The sequence below is a fragment of the Nicotiana sylvestris genome, chromosome 7 (assembly GCF_000393655.2).
Source record: "Nicotiana sylvestris chromosome 7, ASM39365v2, whole genome shotgun sequence".
NCBI lineage: Eukaryota > Viridiplantae > Streptophyta > Magnoliopsida > Solanales > Solanaceae > Nicotiana > Nicotiana sylvestris.
Window position 1 is genome coordinate 95317881 of NC_091063.1, and position 15996 is coordinate 95333876.

The 15996-nt window shown below is 37.6% G+C and overlaps 1 protein-coding gene across 1 annotated transcript; it reads right to left on the minus strand.

Moving 5' to 3' along the window:
- Nucleotides 1–9510: 9510 nt before the first annotated feature.
- On the minus strand, nucleotides 9511–12959 carry LOC104218173 (nifU-like protein 2, chloroplastic). Its single transcript, XM_009768600.2, has 4 exons — nucleotides 12793–12959; nucleotides 12629–12707; nucleotides 11552–11862; nucleotides 9511–9955 (listed from the first exon to the last, which is right to left on the minus strand). Exons 1-4 carry the CDS (start codon nucleotides 12910–12912, stop codon nucleotides 9764–9766), a joined length of 702 nt encoding a protein of 233 aa, XP_009766902.1. The 5' UTR covers nucleotides 12913–12959; the 3' UTR covers nucleotides 9511–9763.
- Nucleotides 12960–15996: the final 3037 nt, after the last annotated feature.

Genomic DNA, 15996 nt, shown 5'->3' on the forward strand with positions numbered 1-15996 from the left:
TTGGCCCTGTCCTGACCAAGTTATGTGTTATGGTACTATTAAAGGCTTGCAGATTAGTGTTCAGGTGTATGCATATAACTCTATTGATAATGGTGGTGTGTATATAAAATGTTAATGATCCTTCCAGGATCAACTGTGAACCTTTATTAATTCTGGCATTACACTTGGTGGCCTTGTTGGTCCAGATTTTATGTTATATGGTCCAAGTATAGACGTCGGTTCGCACGGGCCTTCGGACATCATGTGTCGGTCGCACCTCCTAAGGTTGGGGTATGACAAATGTGGGATCAGAGCAGGTTTTTCCTAGGGAGTTTGTAAGTCATATCTAGTAAAGTCATGTTTATGGGTATGGTTTGCACCATACTTACTAGGGATATTTAGGGTGAATACATTTCTTTCTGATCTAGATCGTGCGATAGAGCTGAGTCATAAGTATTCGCTTCTAATCCTTATATTGTTTATCATTATAGCGATGCCTACTACAAGACGTCAGGAATTTGTTTAAGGATTGAATGTAGAAGCAGAAAAAGGTACTAGTCAAGTTCCATCTGCCTCTATAGTTCAACATGAACCTCACGATGAGGTTGATACTCAAGTTTCGGGGACATCACCACCCCCCGATTCCTTCTCCGGTCGCTTCTGAAAAGGATTTAGATATGAGAAGTGCCATACAGTTGTTGACGCGGTTATTGGCCTCCCAGGACCAACGACAGGCCCCTACCACTTTAGATAGGGCGGTTAGCATGAGAATTCATTAATCTGGAACCCCCTATTCACCGAAATAGATCCAAAATAAGATTCCCAAAATTTTCTAGATCAGATGTAGCGAACCTTGCGAGTTATGCATGCCACTGATATTGAGTCCGTAGAGCTTTCCTCTTACAGATTGTAGGATACAGTTGTTACTTGGTATGAGACTTGGGAACTGTCTAGGGTATCTCTTGTGCCTCAGCAGCAGGATGGAGGGAATTTTCTGAGGCATTCTTGTAGCAGTATTTGCCCGTTGAGCTCCGGCGAGCACGAAAAGATAGATTCTGACAATTGGAGCCAGGTAATATAAGTGTCTGGGAGTATAGCATGCATTTTAACTCCTTAGATAGGTATGCTCCTTTGGTTGTGGCTGAGATAAGTGATCGAGTGCATCGATTAATGGCCGGTTTGGGACCACATATGAGAAATGAATGTAATACAACTTATTTGAATCCGTTTATGGATATTTTTCGCATTTAGGCTTATGCGCAGAATTTAGAGGATCGTAAGAGGCAACAACGAGCCACTCGAGAGCATGAATAGGGCCAACATAAGAGAGCTCGGTGTATAGGCGATATGGGAGAGTCTCGAGGTAAGTTTAAACCACCGTTTCTGCAACATCCATCTTATCTGACAGCTAATACGACATCACAGTCCTAGGGTTAGCATCATTATCGGATCACCTATTCCGGTCAAGGTCCAAATTCCCAAGGACAAATCTCACAATATGGTGGATACTCTAGTAAGATGAGGCTCCCAGTACTGAATTGTGGCCAATGTCGTAGAAATCATTTCGGGCATTGCCGTCAGGGTTTGGATTTATGCTATTCTTGTGGGTAGCCCGGTCACATTATGCATTTTTCCCAACAAGAAATATGGATAACATGATGTCACCAACGAGATCTATAGCAGCTTCTTCATCATCAGCACACCCTCATGAACAAGGTTTGTAACCATCGGTAGAGAGAGGTAGAGGTTATCCCTCCCAAAAGAGAGATCGAGATCGATGTGCAACCTAAAACGCAACCAATATCTATCCTTCAGTAAAGGATGACTCCTGATGAGTTGAAGGAATTAAAAGATCTCCTAGATAAGGGCTTCATCCAGCCGAAAATTTCCTCGTCGGGTGCCCCAGTGTTATTTGTTCGAAAGAAAGATGGTTTGTTGAGGATGTGTATCAATTACTGGCAGCTGAATAAAGTGACCATTAAGAACAAGTATCCACTTCCAATGATCGACGATTTGTTTGACCAATTGCAAGTCGCTAAGTACTTTTCGAAGATCGATTTCAGATTCGGATATCACCAGCTAAGGTTCAAGGAAGAATATATTTTGAAGACAACCTTTCAAACTAGATATGGCTATTACGAGTTACTTGTCATAGTTTTTGGCCTAACCAATGCACCAACGGCTTTTATGGACCTTATGAATCGGGTGTTTAAGTCATTTTTGGATATCTTTGTGATCGTGTTCATAAATGATATTTTGGGCTATTGACGGTTAGAAGCAGAGCATGTCAAAATGGTTTTCACTGGCTTCGAAAACATGAGTTGTATGCTAAGTTTTCCAAATGCAAGTTCTGGTTGAACTCAGTGGCCTTTCTAGGGCATATAGTATCGAACGACGGTATCAAAGTTGCAAGTCAAAAGATCGAAGCAGTCAAGAATTGGCCAAGGCCCACGACCTCTACAGAAGTGCGCAGCTTCTTCGGATTATCTGGTTACTATCGAAGATTTATGGAGAATTTCTCATCCATCGTAGCTCCATTAACAAAGTTGACACATAAGGCAACTAAATTCTGGTGGATTGATACTTGTGAAAAGAGCTTCCAAGAATTAAAGGACAGGATAACTTCGACACCAATTTTAAATATTCCTGAAGGGCCCGAGGACTATGTTATCTATTGTAATTCCTCGAGAGTGGGATTAGATAGTGTTTTGATGCAACACGGAAGGGTTATTGTATATACTTCAAGGAAACTAAAGAAACATGAGCAGAATTACCCGACCCATGATTTGGAATTAGCTACTGTTATTTTCGCCCTGAAGATATGGCGTCATCACTTGTATGGAATTCACGTTGATGTATCCATGGATCAGAAGAGCCTACAATACATATTCAAACAAAAAAACTAAATTTAAGCCAACAGAGGTGGCTTGAATTATTAAAGGATTACGATATTGATATTCTCTACCACCCAGGAAGGCAAACGTTGTGGCTGATGCATTAAACCAGAAGTCCATGGGCAGTCTAAAACATGTGCAAATTGATAAACTAGAGATGACCAAAGACTTGTGCTAGTTGGCTAATTTGAGCGCACGATTGCTCGACACCGGTAACAGAGGAGCCATAGTTCGAAAAACTGTTGAATCCTCATTAGTGGCTGAAGTACAGGCACGACAATTTGACGATCCAAACTTGGTGAAGATAAGAAAAAGCGTTCCCTTTCAAAAGAAGCAAGTGTTCAAGTTATCCGAGGACAGAGTCCTTAGATACCAGGACTGATTGTGTCTACCTGATGTCGGGGGCTCCGAAAGCGAATCATGGCAGAGATTCATCGATCTTGGCATTGTATTCATCCGGGGTCAACCAAGATGTATCACGATCTTCCACAGCTATACTGGTGGAATAACATGAAGAAGAACATTGTTGAATACGCCACTTAGTGTTTGAATTACCAACAACTTAAGGTTGAGCACCAGAAACTGGGAGGGTTGCTGCAAAATATGGGAATTCCAACTTGGAAATGGGAGATGATCAATATGAATTTCATTACTGGGTTACCATGATCACACCAAAGGTTTGATTCTAAATGGTTCATCGTGGATCGACTCATCAGGTCATCTCATTTCCTTCATGCTAAGACTACCTTCTCGGCTAAAGATTACGCTATGTTATATATTAAGGAAATAGTTTGACTTCATGGGGTTCCAATTTCCATCATATCGGACAGAGGTGCCCAATTTACGGCTAACTTTTGGAGATTATTTCAAAATGGATTGGGTACAAGGATCAACCTTAGCACAACTTTTCATCCCCAAACAAATGGTCAAATCGAATGCACCATTCAGACGCTTGAGGACATGTTATGAGCCTATGTTTTGGACTTAACAGGAGTTGGGAGGATCATCTACCACTCATCGTGTTTACCTAAAACAATAGCTACCATGCTAGCATCCGAATGGCACCATATGAGGCCCTATACTAATAGAAATGCAAATCTCTTATCGGCTGGTTCGAAGTTGGTGAAACAAAGTTATTAGGTCCTGAGTTGGTTTAACAGGTTGTGGAAAAGGTGAAAATGATTCGAAGTCGTTTATCGACCGCTCAAAACAGGCAAAAATCCAACTCGAATAACCGACGACGAGACTTGGAGTTTGATGTGGGAGACTGAATATTCTAGAAGGTGTCACCTATGAATGGAGTGGTGAGGTTTGGTAAGAAAGGCAAACTCAGCCCCCGATATATTAGACCATATCAACTTACTCGGAGAATCGATCAAGTGGTTTATAAGCTTGAGTTGCCCTCGAAATTGGGAACAATACATCTGGTATTCCATGTGTCCATGCTTCTCAAGTGCTTGAGTTGCCCTCGAAATTGGGAACAGTACATCCGATATTCCATGTGTCCATGCTTCTCAAGTGCTTGGGTGACCCCTCACGTGTTACCCCTATTGAAAACATTCAAGTCACAGACGACCTATCCCACGAAGAAATTCTGGTGGCTATTCTAGATTATCAAGTTCGTAAGATGCAGAACAAAGAGATAACTTCAGTTAAAGTACTTTGGAGAAACAATAATATAGAAGAAATAACCTGGAAAGCTGAAGAAGATATGAAATCCAGGTACCCCTATTTGTTCCTTACTACAGGAGATAACAGTGAAACTACTATGGCGGGCACAACCCAAAATAACTAAAAACGTTCGTAGTGAGTAACTATGATTCAACATTCAAGGACGAATATTCCGAAAGGGAAATGATGTTACATCCCATACATTTCCCCACACAAAAAGTAAGAGATTGACAAGTTTTTTGTAGCACGGCCAATCGGTTGACGACACATATGGGGACAAAGGGGATTACAAGTTTTCATAGGCTTGTGCTAGCTGTCCCACCGAGTGCAGGACCGGGGAGGGGGACCCATTTTGCATCTGCAGGTGGCGGAGTTTCCTAGATTAGGTATGGTATAGAAGGCATTGCAATTCTCTTCTCTTCATTCTAGCAGACATCACCCATTTTAGCTCACTCAAAATACTCTCAAACCCTTTTTAGAATTCCCCAAACAATCTAAGGATGAATCGGAGGCGAACCCCGTAGGAGCTAGCGTGAAGAAGTTGAAATCGTCATTGTAATATAAATTATCTTGTTATATCAATTTTTGAAGATTCATTGGAGGCAGAGTTGATCACTATTGGAGCATAAAAATTCAGAAGGTGTAACTAGTTCTTCAAAAAGGTATGTAAGACAACCTTCTTTCTTGGCATGATTTGGTGTGAGCATCTCTCTCTCTCTCTCTCTTTCTCTCCAAAGGATTTCTGTGTTGTAAGACTGGCTTGTTCTAAACCCTTTCCAATAACGTTGGTCCTGTTCTTTTACATTTTTGCCAATAGCTTTTCTTTTAAGTCTGAGGTGTTCCCAGATAAGTATCCTGATATCGAAAAGCATGATTTTGAGTTTAGACTTAGCATCTCTTGAAAATGGGTCTTGCACTGCACTTTTACTTTATCGAGTCGCGCTATAGATGTTTGGGTACGACACTTATTGTGCAACTACTGATAAGTTGAGTATGATGAGATGCAATGTGAAATTCCGAGTCCTTGTTTGGCCGGGTATGACTGAGCTCTCAGTAAAGACGGGTACGAAATAATGTGCTATGAAATACCACCAAGCCCTTATGATGCCGAGTACCGCCGAGATCTCTTGAGTCTGGGTACAGTGTGATGAAAGAATAAAACCTCACGAGTCCTCTACGAGACCAGGTATGATATGAAAGGATATGCCTCAAAGAGTGGCGAGTAATATTGTATTATATCACATTTAATGCATAATCTCCAGCAATGGCTTAACCTTTTATAAAGCATGTATACTTTAAAGTTGTATAGTTTCCACAATTTACGCTCCCGGTGACTTGTTGGCATTTAGGTTGAAATCTCGTGTTTATATCTCTTTTGTTATGTTCTAGATTTATATGCCTTCGTAGTCTTGCATGCTCAGTACATTTTCCGTACTGACGCCTCGTTCTTTTAGGCGCTATGCTCATGCCCACATGTGCAGATACACCCGATGGCGTCTTTCCCCAGTCGGGTGTACGTTCCAACTATCAATCATCGCACTCCATTTTTCCAGAGTAGGTGTTCAGAAGTAGATAGGTACTGAAGTATATGTTCCAGTCATTTTGGGTACGGTAGGGCCCTGTCCCAACCAAGTTATGTGTTATGATACTCTTAAAAGGCTTGCAGATTAGTGTTCAGGTTATGTATATAACTTTGTTGATAATGGTGGTGTGTATATAAAATGTTAGTGATCCTGCCATGGTCAATTGTGAAACTTTATTAATTCTGGCATTACACTTGGTGGCCTTGTTGGTCCAGATTTCATATTATATGGTCTAAGTATGGATGTCGGTTCGCACAAGCTTTCGGGCGTCATGTGTCGGTCGCACCTTCCAAGGTTGGGGTATGACAAACTTGGAATTAGAACAGGTTTGTCCTAGGGAATCTATATATCACATCTAGTAGAGTCATGTTTATGGGTATATTGTGTACCATATTTATAAACAGGAGGCTAGGGATATCAAGTTCATAAAGAACAAGTTAACTGAGGCTGCATAGAGAGAACTTGAGCGGAGATTCTCGACATTGCTTTAGAAGTTGGAAACTTTTGTTTCTATATTGATGGATAGCCTCTTTAATTATCCACTCGTTGTAGTTTCTCATTCTTTATCATCTTCTGCTATAACATGAGTACTCTCATTTATTATTTATGCCATGGCAAATCTAATATCTCTGTAATGGTTATTTGCACCATTACACTCCGCCCTTCCTGTGTATGTCCTTGCCATGGGTATGCTAAACTCAGGGATGGCAATTGAACGGGGCGGAGCAGGTAAAATACTTAATGGGTTAGGGCAAGGAAACAGTTAAATAGGGTGGGGCAGGGCAAAACTTAATTTTTGAAAAATTTTATTAGGGTAGGGCAAGTGATAGGTCAACCCTTATTCCCATTAGTGAGCTGCTTGGTAACTGGGTAGCTTGAGGCCCAATCTGTTCATTGCTATGTCTCCTTTCTTTTATTTCATAAATAAATAAATATGAAGCCCTTAAATATGTAAGAAGTTATGTATGTAATATGTCAAAAGAAATAAAATGTGCAATAGGACATGAATTCAACTACTCTGTGTAGTCTGAAAATATTGGGAGAAATTCAAAAATAGCCAGATTTACAAGTGGTCGTTCAAAAATAGCCCAGTTTTAAAAGTAATCGAAATTTTAGTCACTTTTCATGTAAAGATAAATCTGAACGAAAACACTGTTCAAAATCTAGAAAAATACTCCAGCATAATATACTGGAGTTCTAGTCTAATATACTGGAGTTCCAGTATAATATATCGGTCCAGCATAATATACTGGAGTTTGGAGCACCGACGCTCCAGTCTCCAGTATATTATACTGGAGCCAGCAAAGTATACCGGCCCAGCATAATATGCTGGAAGTTCATTCACAGGTGCACCGAACTCCAGTATTTTATGCTGGACCGGTCTCTGTTGCAGCAAAATAGTGTCTATTTTTCATTGACTTGGTAAACGTTAGCTATTTTTGAATGACCAGTCCAAAAACTGGCTAGACCATACTATTTTGTCGAAAATATCTGTTCTCATTCGGTCACAGATGCTACTTTGTTTACTGAATGTTCTAGGTTAAATATACCTTTTATTCTCAAGAATTACGGTACACAATTTGACAGAAGCTGAAAATGGAGAATTTCCTTTTCATCTATCCTAAAGAAATTGACCTTATAAATCAAAAGGATCGATTTCTCTGCCCAATACTAATAGAAACTAATGGAGTACTATTTTCTGTTATTTGTTATTCGTTTTGACATTTTACGAAGTAATTGTTCAACTTTTTCACTTTTCAACTATTACTTTAAACGCTTAAATATTTTATTATTTTAAATAAAATAACCAGGTAAAAATAATTGATGAAAATACCTTTAAAATCATTTACTTAGTTCTAGCTGCAAAGTTAGCTAAAATTTGAAATTTGCGAAAAGAAGTGTTCTCTAGTTCTGTTATTACTTTTGTCCTTTATATCTTTAATTTTAATAGCATATAATTTGACTAAGTTCGAAACTATTTTAATTACCTCGCAACAGTCCCTTCCCAAGTCTTTATTAGAATTCAAATATTTCCAAGTTATATGAAGTAATCTATTTGAGCTAAAATCAAATAAAAAATGGTTTAACATTACAAAAGTAAAATTACAAGAAGTTCAGAATCCAATAAAGTAAAATTAAAAGAGAAGTTGAAGATGACATTTGAAGGGATTAAACTAGAAGAAACATTTCAAATTTGGATAATAAAAATCAAGAATATGTAACTGTGAGGCTAAATGGAGGAAGGCAAGGCAGGGCTAAACGGGGGCAGGGCAGGGTCTGATCTAAATGGGGTAGTGAGTTAAACGGGACAGGGCAGGGCAAAACCTTAGTAGGGGAAGAGTTAACCCTCCCCACCCCATTGCCATCCCTAGCTAAACTGAAAAATGCCCTTGTATTCATCCAACTATAAATCCTAGAGACCAAGAGTTGCAAGTAGTTGGCGACGTAGCTGAATGGCGAATAATTTGTCATGTGCTCCCTATGTAATTGCAAGAGTTTCATTTGAAGGCATGAGATGTAACACATGCTCTTCTTCAATGAAAATTTCCTCTATATATTCTACTTTTTTAATTGAATTGAGCATCGACATCTTTTATTTGGTGAGGGGAGATCAGAAGTTTATGCCACAAGGTTGGTGATAATTTGTTTTTCATGTTGGTGTTTCTGAATTTACATTTTGTGACCTAAGATATAGCTTCTACCAATTATTTATTTTGATAAACTGGAAACTGCAAATATCTAATGGGCTCCCCTACCCATCAGAAACAAAAGGATGCTACTTACTCTTGGCAAGGATGCCCCAACATGTTGCACTTCATATGTATAGAAAAAACAGCTGCCTTGCTGTGTACAGTGTGTTCAAAACAGGGATGCTATATCAGGATGACAAAGATATGGTTGCAGCATTCTTTTGCTGATCCTTTGCTGTAAAGCTTTGTGCGGCATTTTGTTAAAGCAGCAAAGCACGATGGAGCAAATATTGTTTTGTTCCCAAAACCGAGTTAACACATTTAATATGAAAGCCAATTTGCATGGCTAGAATTGATACCAGTGGGAAGTTAACCACTGGTTATTTTGTTCAAATTGATAGTTATCACATGTAACTAGGAGTGGCAAACGGGCGGGTCGGGTCGGATATGGTTTGGGCCCGTAACGGGTAATGAAAAACCAGATAAATTATCAGACCCGACCCATATTTAATACGGATAAAAAATAGGTTAACCAGCGGATAATATGGGTAACTATACTGTATCGTCCATTCTTGATGCCCTTTCACTTAATTCATTCCTCTGGATTACAGTAACTCATTGTATACAGAATTAAGAACAAATCCATGGGTAATAAGAACGTACATTTAACATTTGAGACTCCAGATGATCAACTTGCTCACAAGACGAAATCTGATTAAAATAATTTCTTTGAATACATAGTTCTTATTGTGGGTCTTATCAGAACAAAGAACAAGTGGACTGAAAATGCAGCAGTTCAACTGTACAAAGAATACCTGCTTCAGCTGTAACCTCTGGTATCAACTGTAATATGGGAAATACTGTTATCAATAATATTACTTCTTCACGGGCACAAGCTGTGCGTAAAATGCTTCAAATGAACTGAACCAATCTATTGAACTTATGTCTACTGCAAAAGTTGAACTGCGGCTATAGCTGGAATTTTTTCTCGCAGTTTCTGAGTTACAGCCACACGAACAGTAATTACACCTGCCGCAGGACCTGTGATTCGGACTTTAATTATTGGCTCCTCAATTTCTACTAGTTCTAAAGTTCCACCAGCTGCCCCAACAAGATATGGCCTTAATTCTTCAAGAACCTAAAATGGATATTAAAGTAAAAAGTAAAAACTGAGGTAAGAAACTTGAGGGGAGAAAACAAAAAAAAGAAAAAAAGATAAACGCAACAAATGACAGATTTAATGTATGTTAGCATATTGATGATTTGAGAGAAAGTAGCTGTAGAAAGAGATCAAATAAAATCCTAGGTTTAATCTTGAAAGTCAGCATAGAAGTCTAAGATTATATAGTGTATGTATAGATGCAATCGAGACCACTATCATTCACAGACCAGACTTAATGGAAATCGGCAATGATAGGTATCTGTGCTGCCCATTTTGATTCTTTGGACAGGGCTGTAAGTCTTATTCAGTAAACGATGATAATAAATACTTCCTCAAAAGGAAAGAGAAGATGTGGACAAACAACTTAATGCAATTTTACTACCACCATTATGCTAATGTAGGACTCTGGACTCCTGAAGAAAGGTATGATGTTGCCGCTAGATTTGGCAATTACAGACTTCTTACGTACAGACATTCCTAGTCTGGTGGCTGAATGAGAAGATTTAACCTTTGCCTATCAGATTGTGCACAAAGTTCACGTAACATCGCTTTCCTGTATAAATTACTAAAAGCTTCAAGTGTCTTCTCATTTTTCATTTTTCTTTTTTCGGAAACCACAGCCTCGAGAGCAGGCTATTTAATCGTATATTGGCACCAGACTAAGGTTAACTTCATAAGGATTGGTTGAAGGAAAGATAATATAAACAGTTCTGAGACTTTAGTTCTTGTTATCAACAGTCGGGTAGCGACAAGCTTGATGTACACGATGATAGAATGGGGATATGGTTAACTTCATAAGGATCCTTCAAAATACAAAAGAAAACCTAGTAGAAATGGAAGTACACTCATAAAGAACCTACAAACCATATATCAGGAATCATTCATGTCTCATGTAATATAACTCAGTTTTTCTCGAGCCCTAAGAATATTTGTAACTGGTTCCTGATTCAGCAATAACGTGCAATTTCAATGCATATGCCCAAACAAACTAAAAAATATGTGCTGCATGGTCAAATAATGTAGAGGGGAAGGAGAGAATGCATAATGCCAAACAAAATAAGTACCATTTCCATAACTTCATTACAACAACTTTCTGCCCTAACTAATGTAATAAAATTTCCCCAAAATCACAGATATGGTCACCTGCATTTTGGCAGTCTTTACGTTTCATTTTTCTTATAAGTTTTCAAACATGATCTCACCCAGATCTAGACCAATTCCTGAATATGATCTCATCACAATTTACAACTTCTCCGGGACTTTCATTTGGTTGCACAGATAAATTTGTTTTCTACTCTCTTTATGTCCCTCAATGCCCAAAACTGTTCCTATGTTTGCTATATCTAATATTTAGGCAATCCTATGGAATAGTTCTAGAGCCAGAAATGCAAAATCTCTGACAGGACCGAGGAGAGATTTTGAAAATGACTAACTTGCCCAATAATATATTTTTCGTTATCAGTAACTTGTCCAATAATATACTTGGAGATTATCAATTTCAGATTCATTGTTTTCAAGGCATTGTCTTCAGGTGAACCAAAGACAAATGGGTAACCAAAATGAAACCTTTACCATCTCAATGTTTTCTTCATTAAGCTCAAGGCCAGTTTCTTCATCTGGAACTGATTCAACCGCAACAATTTGTGGGATCTTTTCCATCAATCGGCGCTCAATTCCCATTTTCATGGTCACTACAGCACTTGGACAGGAGCCACATGCTCCTTGGAGTTTTAACTTCACAACATTTCCATCAATCTCATGCAATGCAACATTGCCTCCATCAGCAATGAGGTATGGTCGAACTTCATCCAATACACGCTCAATGTTCTCTGCTGTAAGTGGTAACTCTACTACTGGATTTGGAGTCACTACAGCCTTAACAGCTGCACAACAGCCAAATAAGCAGATTACTCCATATTCAGTGTAAATCTACCTCTACCAATGGGAGAAATTCGAAAGCGCCAACCAACGGAACCAAGTAAGGCATGGCTAACTTGCAACTAAAACATGATTAAATATTTAAATTGAGATTCCAACCAGCAACATTGTTTTATCTCTTTGTTGCATATCAAATAAAGTCAAGAAACAATTAGCTTCGTATTTAAATCACCAAATATCAGGCTGTTGGAAGAAGAGAAGAATTTCCTTGCGCAGTAAATTTGGTAACCGTGTGTGAGTAGACTAGTTTAAGGTGTTAATTTGACCTCATGATAGTGGAGGAAAATATTCAAGTAATGTTCTAAAAGTAGTTTTCCATAGAACACGATCCGAAGTTAATGAAATTGAATACTTGAAATTGTAAAAGTTGTACCCCCTTCGTTCCGAAGAATAGTGGTTTGGAGTATGAGTATCAAATAAATTTTTTGGAAGATCATAATAAAAAAGTAATTGACTCATCAAACAGTAATAAGGCCAAATAAGCTGGAACATAAGGCTAATAAAATAGTACTACTACTTATTATTACTGGATGGTCTAAAATGGAAAGAATGTCATATAAACAGAGATAGAGGCAGTATCTCCTTAAGAAAACTAATCGTCAAGGACTAAATCGCACAAGGAAATGGGTTCATAGAATTTAATATAAAAAATAAAAATGTGGAAAACGGAGAAAATTAACCCAAAAAAAAGAAGAGGAAAAGCAAGCACACCTAGCTGCTTTGATTCACCAGGTGAATGAAAACTAACCGCCTGCCGCAAGGAAAGTCGAGTTCCGAAGAACCCATAAATCTGCAAAACATATAGAACTGTTAGTATTTCAAAAGAAAAAACTTTTGGCAGTAAAATACCAAAAATACAAGAAGCGAAGCCGTACTTTAAGAGGAGGATGAAACGGGAAGAGCGTTGAAGCAGAATATGATGGAGAACAGGAGGAGGATTCTAGGGTTTGTGAGTTTCTACAGAAAGGAGGAGGAGTTAGCATGGTTGCTTTCATCTTATTATTTTGTTGATTTATTACTACAAAACTCGACCCAAATTATGACTCTAGGGAAAATGAAAATATGTACTCATATTTTTTCGATATTTAGGCCTCATTTATTTTAAGATGAAAACAGATTAAGATAGTATCAATCTGGATGCACATCTGGATATTAAAATGTGTATTAAAATTAAAATGTTGAATCTGAATACGTATTTAAATATTGAAGATGGGTATTAATATCTGAATACTAAATGATTAAGACTGTTTGTATTTTTAACATCTGAAGTATAAAAATTATTCTTATTTAAAAATTAATAAATAAGTTTTGTTAAATAATACCAATTAATTTAATATTTTATTAAATAATTTGGTAGTTAGTGGTTATGATGGTTGGCGATGGAGCTTATAAATGCCGACTGGAGGCGGTTATTGTTGGTGGTTTTGATTGATGGCGATGGTTCTAGGCAGAAGCTAGTGGTGATTGGTAGTTATAGTTATGGTTTAGGAAGGTGGTGGTGAGTGGTGGTAATTTATAATGGTGGACAATAACGGGTATGGTTGATGATGGTGGTGTAATGATTGATGGTGTTAGTTGAGGTGAGCGGGTGGGTGGTTGTGGTTGACGATGATGGTGGTGGCATTAGTTGATAATGATGGGGGCGGTGGGTGGTGGTAGTCGATAGTGGTGGATTGGGGTTGATGGTAATCGATAATGATAGCAGTAACGGCTACAGTTGAGAATAGGGGTCGTAAATGGTGGTCGATGGAGGTGGTTGACTATGTGGTGGTTGGATAGTACTTGGTGGCAGGTGATAATGGTGGATGGTGATGGCGGTTAGTAGTGAATGTAGATGATAGCATGTTAAGTCGTTGTTACAGATTTTAATCAATAAGGCATATTGAGACCCAATAAGTGATTGGAAAATTAAAAAAACAAATACACTTGATGATTAAGATTTGTATAATTAAGATTCAAACTTAAAAAATATGAGATCTGAATGATTAAAATTCAGACCTCCATTAAGTGCAAACAAATAAGGCCTTAATGTCTTTACGACATTATTGCAAAAGAAGGTAAGATCAATTTTAAAGGGTAAAAGAGTTAAATTTATGATTTATCCCCCAACTATGCGAAAAGATTTAATATTACTTCCCATTATACTTTAGATATAAAAATACTGTTGATGTTACCTAAATGGCTCAAATTTACCTACTCCATTAAGACTATCGAAGGTGGACGCCTAATCCACGTGACACTAATTTTTTTGGTGAAATAAACACCACGTGGCATGCCAACTCACCACCTCCAACCCGTTTTACCCCTCCTCTCATTCTCTTATCCCACCACTTCCCCTCTACTGCTACTTTCACTATAACCACCATCATTTCACTATCTCCATCTTCACTAGCTTTCATCAAATTTTATTCTTCGACGATTTCTCACTAACACCATATCGCCCCCTTCTTTAATATCTCTTCACCGATTACATCAATAAGATCAGTGTGGCTTTACCTTTTTCTACTTTTTTTTAATAATATTCTGCGGAAGTTCCCCATTTTCTTTAAGATATCAGTTGGAATTTTTTTACTTTAATTTGTTTAATTTCTTTGACATTCAATGGATTCAGTAATTTTATTACACACTTTTTCTTGATCCCAGGAATGGTTGTCCATCCAATCAATGTGAAAAAGTCACGTCTTGAAGGGTGTGTTTGGTAAGAGGGAAAATATTTTTCGGAAAATATTTTTCAATTTTTCCATGTTTGATTGGCTTAAATGTTTTGGAAAACATTTTCCTTATCAATTCATTTTTCTCCGATTCGAGGAAAATGTTTTTCTTATCATGGAAAACATTTTCCAAAGCTCCTTCTCAACCTTCCCACCCTCACCAACCTACCCCACCCCCTCTCCAAAAAAAGATTTTTTTTTCAAATTTCGGTTTTTCCGTTACCACCCACCCTACTACCCCTCCATCCCCGCAAAAAAAATATTATTTTTACCTTAATTTTTTTTTTACAATTTCAAATTTCTGTTTTTTTTTTTCATTTTTCTGCACCACCCACCACTCACCCCAACCCCCTCCCGCACAAAAAAAAAATTTACTTTTTTTTGTAATTTAAATTTCTATTTTTTTTTTCGTTTTACTGCCCCCAGCCCCGCCCTCCAAAAAATAATTTTAAATATATTTTTCAGTTTTAATTTTATTATTTATTGGTTTAAAGACTCAAAATTTTACAAGTTCCAAAATTATGAGTTCGAAGGTTTATGTGTTTGGAAGTTTACGGGTTTAGAAATTATAAAGTTTACGGGTTCGAAATTTCGCGATTTTGAAAGTTTAGCGGTTCGAAAGTTTATGAAATTTTTGGGTCCAAAAGGTTGTTGGTTTGAAAGTTTATGGCGTCACGTTTATTATATCTAAATTATTTATTAATACTCTTGAGAAGTTATTTCCTTAATTTGCGTACCAAACACCGAAAAATGAATAAGATTACTACTTGTTTAATATTTTCTTGAAAAATAATTTCCACGGAAAATATTTTCCGTTATACCAAACACACCCGAATTGTAGCAAAATTTTCTTCTATTTGGTGAAAAAGAGAAGTGCTCCGCTTAGGGTTTTTGAGCTCTTTCTTTAGAGAGTTTAGCCAGCTTTAAATTGTATTGGCAAAGTAACTATTCTTTAATGCAAAAATGTAAGTCTTGACAAAAATATTCCCACCTAAAATACAGATAACTCCAGGAAAAATTACTGGAGTTTGAAAAACTTATAATTTAAAACTCCAGTAATTGTTCCTGGATTTGAAATATGCAGTGGAATTCCAGGAAAAATTCATGAAAGAACTCCAGGAACGATTACTGCATTTTGAAAATTTATAGTTCAAAACTCCACAAATTGTTCTTGAATTTGCAATGTGCAATGGAACTCCAGAAAAGATTCATGAATTTTTTAAGCCTTTATTACGTTGAACTCCGGGAAATTCTCCTAGAATTTAAATGCATTGTCTCACTTTTGCCACATAACTCAAATTCAGAAAATCCAAAAAGAAATGTTGCTACTGTTCTTATTGGTGTCACTGATTCCGCAATTTGAATCGG